At 37.9% G+C, this 8,128-nt stretch overlaps 1 protein-coding gene across 1 annotated transcript; it reads right to left on the bottom strand.

The window, feature by feature from the left end:
* Nucleotides 1–7,132: 7,132 nt before the first annotated feature.
* LOC108292382 (peptidyl-prolyl cis-trans isomerase A-like) lies at nucleotides 7,133–7,657 on the bottom strand. Its single transcript, XM_017513254.2, has one exon. The coding sequence runs from the start codon at nucleotides 7,628–7,630 to the stop codon at nucleotides 7,133–7,135; it is 498 nt and encodes a 165-aa protein (XP_017368743.1). The 5' UTR covers nucleotides 7,631–7,657.
* Between the last annotated feature and the right edge of the window lie 471 nt (nucleotides 7,658–8,128).

The raw sequence follows: 8,128 nt of genomic DNA, 5'->3' as shown, positions 1-8,128 counted from the left end.
GAGGTCTCACTCTGTCACCCAGGTTGGAGTGCAGCAGCTCAATCTCGGCTCACTGCAGCCTCAACCTACCTCCCCAGCTCAAGTGATCCTCCCACCTCAACCTCCCAAGTAGCTGGGACTACAGGCATGTGCCATCATGCTTGGCTATTTTTCCTTTTTTAATTTTTTGTAGAGATGGCATTTTGCCATGTTGCCCAGGCTGGTCTCAAATTCCTGGGCTCAAGCAATCTTCCCACCTTAGCCTCCCAAAGTGCTAGGATTACAGGTATGAACCACAGCACCCATCTTCAATCTCTTTTTATTTTAGGAAATTTTCTTGAGTGTCAGTTTTTTGAATTTAAATTACTTTTATATTTCCATTTTTAATTTTTCTTTGTGGCTCTTGTATCATACATATGTTGAATATTCTTTGCTTACTTTCTATATCAACCACTTCCTTTGGAATCCTTCATTTCTCTGGAATGTATTGAAACTCTTATTTTTACCTCGTATGTAAGGCATTATCTGTTGAATTTGTTCACTGTTCTGTATCTTCTATTTTAGTTTCTATTTCTGAAATAATATTAATTCTAATTCTGAATTCTCCTACATCATTTCTAAGATTTTCTAATTCTGATGTGTATAGTTCTTTTCTACCTAATGTTATTTTGTGAGTCTTTTAGCTCATTTTGAAATAGTAAGTCATACTATTTCAACAGTTTCAAAAGCATGTCTTTCTGACATGCTTTTATTATTATTCCACCTTTTTTTTATAACTTAGTGTTGAATTTGAACACAATCTTACTCTAGTCTTCATTTTTATATAAATTTAAGTTCTCTTTTATGAAGGAAGCATGGGTTAATAACTTTTCTAGCTTCGTTGATCTAGAACTCACTCTTCTATGTTCTTTATATATACATATATATTTTTGTTGATGTTGTTGAAACAGGGCCTCACTCTGTTGCCCAGGCTGGAATGTAGTGCTGTGGTCATGGCTCACTTCAGCCCTAACCTCCCGGGGTCTGTCGCCAGGTTGGAGTGGAATAGTGTGATCATGGCTCACTGCAGCCTCAACCTCCCAGGCTCAAGTGACCCTCCCCTCTCAGCCCCCTGAGTAGCTGGGTCTATAGTTGCATGCCACCATGCCCAGCTAATTTTTTTGTCTTTTTGTAAAGATGGGGTTTTGTCATGTTGGCCAGGCTGGTCTCAAACTCCTGGCTTCAAGTGATCTGCCCACCTCCACCCCCCAAAGTGTTGGGATTACAGGCATGCGCCACTACACCCAGCCAAAAAATGTATTTTTATGGCCTTGTGCATTTTGACATATGGTTCCTCTGCTCTTTAATCTAGACCTTCTTTTCTCTTTACTTCTGTCACCCCATGCTTTTCCATTCGGATTCTGCTCTCAGAAGTCTACTCTTGGTGTAAGGCTTTCTTCTCCAATAGAGCTTTGTAATTATAAAGGTCCACAAAGCCAAGCTTCAGCTCCTTTAGATCTTACCTTAGGCCCCACACACCCACATCTTCATTGGAGTATGCAAAAACCCCTCCCAGTTTCAGTTCCTCTTCTCAAATTGGTCCAACTTGCTTTTTAGTGAGTCCCTACTACCAGCTTTAAAATTCTTGTCTCAGGTCTGTCAGATGCCTCATTCCTCTCTCCTGCATAGACAATGTGGATCTTTAGTTATTAGTGGTGGTTTTTCTCCTCCTGCTCATATTTTGGGGTTCATGAGAACATCTTGTTCATTTAGATTTTATTAAGATGTTGACATTGGGCCTTGTATTTTGCTATTAGAGTTTTGTTTGTTTTTTGGGAGAGATTTTAGAGTTTTCTTTTTTTTTCTTTTTTTTATGGGGACAGGGGGATTGGGGAAGATTTTAAAACCTCAATGCTCTCATCTTTTCATAATTTCCTCCATTGATTCATTTGCTCATTCATCTATTTAACAAATATTTTTGAGCCCTGAATTGGAACATCATATGCTTCTTCAGATTCTCTTGTCACCATTAACTTTGAGAACTCAGCTGATTATTCAGCTTCAACTGCCACTGTAATTAACTGATTCCATTTATACCTGTATGATTCTACCATCTAGGGCCTATCATTCAATATTTGGGGAGCATGGAGTTGAAGAACCCTCCTCTCAGCTACCTCTGTACAGCCATACTGAATAGCTACATACCCTGCATTTTACCTATAATTAGGTAATATAATAACAGATAATACATATATAATAAAATTAGATAGAAAAGAACTATGTAATATATATTTATATAATAGTAATAATGCAAGCTATAATTTATGACAAACTATAATCCCTTTTCAACTTAGAGTTTAATAAGTTTTAACAAATGTCTACAGTTGGCCTGGCATGGTGGCTTATGCCAGTAATCTCAGCACTTTGGGAGGTTGAGGCGGGTGGATCACCTGAGGTCAGAGTCCAAAACCAGTCTGGCCCATCTCTACTGAAAATACAAAAAATAGCTGGGTGTGATGGCAGGTTCCTGTAATCCCAGCTACTCGGGAGGCTGAGGCACCAGAATCACTTGAACCCAGGAGGTGGAGGTTACAGTGAGCCAGATTGCGTCACTGCCCTCCAGCATGGGTGACAAAGTGAGACTCCATTTCAAAAACAAAAATTGTCTGCAGTTGTGTAACTACAATAAAGATATAGAATATTTCTATCACTCCGAAAAGATCTCTAGTGCCATTTTGTAGTCAAAGCTCTCTTCCAACCCTCTTCCAACCCCAGCAATCGCCGATCTGATTTCTGTCCCTTTAGCTGTCCCTTTCAGTGAATATTGTATAAGTAGAATCACACATGTAATCTTTTGTGTCAGTCTTAGCAAAATGCTGTTGTGATTCAGCCATGTTGTTGCATATATCAGCAGTTTGTTACTTTTTATAACTGAGTTATACTCCATTGTACGGACTAGACGTATCCCCAACTTATTTATCAAATCATCAATTGATGGATGTATGCATTGTTTCCAGTGATTATGAATAAAACTGTTTTAAATATTTGTGTACACATCTTTTTGCAGGCTATGCTTTCATTTTTTCCTGGGTAAATGTCTAAGAATTTAATTGCTGGGTCATATGAGTTCTTTAACTTTACAAAGAACTTCCAAACTGTTTTCAAACATGGCTGGATTATTTGCCATTGCCACCAACTATGTACAAGATTATTTTTCCTTAATTATTGAAATCTGACAATACAACACGAACTCATTCTCATTATTTTAAAAAGTCAAGCAATATAGAAATGCAAAATTCCCTTTTCTCTTCTCGTCAATGCCTCTCCACTCCCTAAATGTAATGACTGTGATAAGTTTGCTGTTTATACATATTTTTTCTTACATTGAAAAAAAACTAGATGTTCTTTGAAGTCACCCCTGCCCTCTACCACCAAGCTCTAATACCTACTACAAAGCATGATATGGTGGCAAGACGACTGGCATGGTATGTTGGCAAGACTAACAGCCACATCCAAATTTGAATCCTGGATCTGCTACTTTCTAGCTCCAAACAAAGCTTGTATACACACACACACACACACACACAGATACAGAGATGTATATGTATCCATCTTAATTGTTCATGTAGATCATATATATGACAATAAGATGGATTTATATCTCATAATACATTAAAATAAATATAAAAGAAGGTATTTTATATTTATTTTAAAAGAAAAATAATTAAATGTATAAATATATATACTTGAGTTTCCATTTGCTATTCCTAACTAATATAGATCTTTCTGCCGTTTCTGAGCAAGAAAGCTTAATACACTAATGTATCAAACTGCCTTGGGTTGGATTGCAGACAATGCACATTTGTATAAAATTTTCATCTAGAACTTTTTCTAGATTGCCCAGAAATATCTTTAAGAAAGCTTTCAGAATATGTAAAATAGAAGCAGGGACTAAGTGATCCCATAGAAGATACGTGTAGTTTATTTCTAACACTTATAAATTAGCTGTATTGACCAAATGCAGTCATGAATTTAAACATAGTGAAAACCAAGTAACCTATCCAAGGACATTTGCTGTAGGGTTTTTATGGTGACAAAAATTTAAAGAATAGAGAATAAACAAATGACAATCAGAAAGGAATTGGCTTTAAAAACAGTGTAATCAGGCTGGGCACAGTGGCTCACGCCTGTAACCCCAGCACTTTGAGAGGCCGAGGTGGGCAGATCACCTGAGGTCAGGAAGTTGAGAATAGCCTGGCCAACATGGCAAAACCCCATCTACACCAAAAATACAAAAATTTGGCTGGGCACAGTGGCTCACACCTGTAATCCCAGCACTTTGGGAGGCCAAGGCAGACAGATCATGAGGTCAGGAGTTTGAGACCAGCCTGGCCAACATGGCGAAAACCCGTCTCTGCTAAAAATACAAAAAATTAGCCAGGCGTGGTGGCAGGTGCCCGTAATCCTGGCTACTCAGGAAGCTGAGGCAGGAGAATCACTTGAACCCAAGAGGTAGAGGTTGCAGTGAGCCGAGATCATGCCACTGCATTCCAGCATGGGCAACAGAGCAAGACCCTGTCTCACAAAAAAAAAATTGTGTAATCTTTAGTTAGGAATAAAATAAAGTTAATAAATTGTATGAAGCAACAGAAAATAGTGCATAATACATTGTTAAATGGGAAAAGAAACTTCTCCAAGTTTTCATATCATGATCTCATTTACATATTTTTTAAAATTTTGTACAAAATATGTGCATCCAGCCTGGCCAACATGGTGAATCCCTGTCTCTACTAAAATTAGCCGGGTGTGGTGACACACACCTGTAATCCCAACTACTCTGGAAGCTAAGTTACAAGAATCGCTTGAATCCGAGAGGGGGAGGTTGCAATGAGCCAAGATTGCAACACTGCACTCCAGCCTGGGTGATAGAGTGAGACTCTGTCTCAAAAAATATGTGTGTGTGTGTGTGTGTGTGTGTGTGTGTGTGTGTGTTAGTATTTTTTTAAGTCTGGAAAAATAAACAACAAACTGTTTGCATAGCGATTTATTCAAGTACTTGTGGGGAGAACCTATTTCTATTTTATACATGTGGGTTGTACATATAAGCAGTGTTGGATTTTTTTACTGAGCTCAGGACAGCCCTAGGTCTCATCAGCAGGAAGCCCTACCTTAGACCTCATGTTTAGAAAAGACACATAAAAAGGCAAACGTATTAAAGAATATATGAAATCAGGTGACCACCGAAGATACCCTAAACAGCCACTCTGGTGACTAACACCATTCAAACCATGAAAAATGTTCCTCTGTCCCAGAAACAAAAGGTGACTACCCAAATGTCCTCAAGAATCACGGGCTGTGCTGCTGCCAGCATCACGAAAGGACATTGCTGAGGAATGTGAGTGCAAGGAGAGTCTAAGCTGTGGAAGCACTTAGGGAAGAGAAAAGACAAATTAATAATACTTGTCAAACCTTTCCTCTCAGATGTCACGAATGCTGTAGATTCTTAGAAAATAATGTAGCATTTCCCAGGAGTAATGAGCATCCATTTTCTTGCTTTCTTCAAGTTCCAGTTTGTGGGTACTTATAAATTACTGCAGTGTTTGCAGCAGTTACACATGGCAGCTAAAGAACCTTTTGCAATTTAAAAAATACTACTTTTAATTTTTTATACATTGTCTAGATATAGAATAAATGAAGCATCAAACATTAAATGTAAAAATAGCAGATAATGTTTATGAAAATATATAATGAGTAAATTTAAAGCTAAGTAAAAACTAAGTTTATTTGAAATTTTTATTTAAATATCAGTATTCATTAGTTACTATTTGTATTTTACTTTTAAGCTTTAATCAATAATTTTGGCTATTTTAGCAGAAAAATAACTTTTTGGACAATATAGGAAATGTTTTTAATTTTCTAGTATTTTAACACTAATTACATTTTTGATGAAATATATTCAAATTTGGAATCCTTTGAACATGATTACATTTTATCTTAATTCTTTAGATCACTGAGACTGAAAACAAGAAGATTGTGATAGAACTACAAAACATGAAAGTGAAGCTTAGAAAAATAAGGATGGAAAAGAAAAAACATATTCACGAAGGCGGTCAGCTTTAATTTTTTTCTGAGCATGGCCCACATACAATTCACAAACAAACATTACAAATTCCTTGTTCAGGAAAGATTTAGTTACCGAGAAAAACAGCGAAAATAAGCAAGAAAAGTGTGCCGAGCAAATCTACAACTTCAACAGATCAGATAAAACACCTGTAACTTCATGTTCTTTACATGAAGTTTCTTTCATGATTAAAACAAGACAGTGAGAAAGATACTTATATATCAAATTCACAACTCATATTTTTATATCGAATATGGGATGTGAAGTCCAATGGGCAAGTGTGGCCTACCCATTGGAAGATAAAGAAATTGGCAAATTGGCAAATTTGACAAGAGGGATTAAAAACTTTTACCTCTTTACTGTTTATTGGAAGGGGATTCTAGAAAAGTTTGTCACAGTTTCCTGAAATCTGAGAACATTTCCAGAAAAATGTAAGTTGATTTAAGTTGTTGGTTATAAATTTTTCACTGAACAAACTGGGCAGAAAAGTTAATATTTTGTATTATTGTAAAGTTTTTTCCCCCATAGAGAAAGAAACTGTATAAACTTTTTAAAATATTCTGCATTAAAAGACAAAATATTTTGTCACTATTATTACATATTTCAGTCTATCTTCACAGTCAGCTTTGTCCAGTGAAAGAATCTGTGACTGGAAATACTTAGGTTCTCAAAAGAATACAAAATGTTATTTGCATCCTGCCCCCAAAAAATGTATGTGCAAATACTAGAACAGGAAAAAAAAAAAAGGCTGAAACAACACAAATAGTCAATAGTATTCCACAAATAAATAAATACTAATATACAATATTGCTATGATATTCTTTTTTTTGTTATTTAGTCTTTATTTCATAATCATAAACTTTACTCTGCAACCTAGCTAGGCATGGAAGCGAACCAGCAAAGCATGGAAGCGAACCAGCAAAACATGGAACTCACAGGGAACTGCCGCGAGAGCACAAAGAATCTAGGACACTGCGAGCAAATGGGGTGGGGGCTGCTTTCCTGAGCTGCAGAAGGAATGGTCTGGTGGTTAAGATAACACACAGATCAAACTTAATCGAGTTGTCCACAGTCAGGAATGGTGATCTTCTTGCTGGTCTTGCCATTCCTGGACCCAAAGCACTCCATGGTCTCCACAATATTCATGCCTTCTTTCACCTTGCCAAGGACCACATGCTTGCCATCCAACCACTCAGTCTTGACAGTGCAGATGAAAAACTGGAAACCGTTTATGTTGGGTCCAGCATGTGCCATGGACAAGATGCCAGGACCTGTGTCCTTTAGGATGAAGTTCTCATCATCAAATTTCTCCCCATAGATGGACTTGCTACCAGTGCCATTATGGTGTGTGAAGTCACCACCCTGACACATAAACCCTGGAATAAGTCTGTGAAAGCAGGAACCCTTATAACCAAATCCTTTCTCTCCAGTGCTCAGAGCACAAACGTTTTCTGCTGTCTTTGGAAACCTGTCTTCAAACAGCTCGAAAGAGATGCAGCCCAAGGGCTCGCCGACGATGGCAATGTCGAAGAACACGGTGGGATTGACCATGGCTGATACTACAAGTCTCCAGGAGGCAGTGGCATCTGCAAAGCCTGCTATGATACTCTTAAGAGAACAGTCTCAGATGTGCCATACTTAGGCAAGCCTTGGATGGAACAGTAACAGTGCAATATTCATAGAAAACAATGGAAATGTTCTAGTCTGGTAGAAAAAATAACTTTCAAATTTGATGCTAAAATAGCCAAACATATATAGATAAAAATGAATTTTAGGGCAGGTGCAGTGGCTTACACATGTAATCCCAGCACTTTGGGAGACCAAGGAAGGTGGATCACCTGAGGTCAGGAATTCGAGACCAGCCTGATCAACATGGCAAAACCCTGTCTCTACTAAAAAATACAAAAAATTAGCTGGGCATCGTGGCACATGCCTGTAGTCCCAGCTACTAGGGAGGCTGAGGCGGGAGGATCGCTTGAACCCAGGAGGCAGAGGTTGCAGTGAGCCAAGATCACACCATTGCACTCCAGCCTGGGCAACAGAGCAAGA

The sequence above is a fragment of the Cebus imitator genome, unplaced genomic scaffold (assembly GCF_001604975.1).
Source record: "Cebus imitator isolate Cc_AM_T3 unplaced genomic scaffold, Cebus_imitator-1.0 Scaffold489, whole genome shotgun sequence".
Lineage (NCBI taxonomy): Eukaryota > Metazoa > Chordata > Mammalia > Primates > Cebidae > Cebus > Cebus imitator.
The sequence above is the reverse complement of the archived record's forward strand: the minus strand, read 5'-3'. Positions and strand labels throughout refer to the sequence as shown.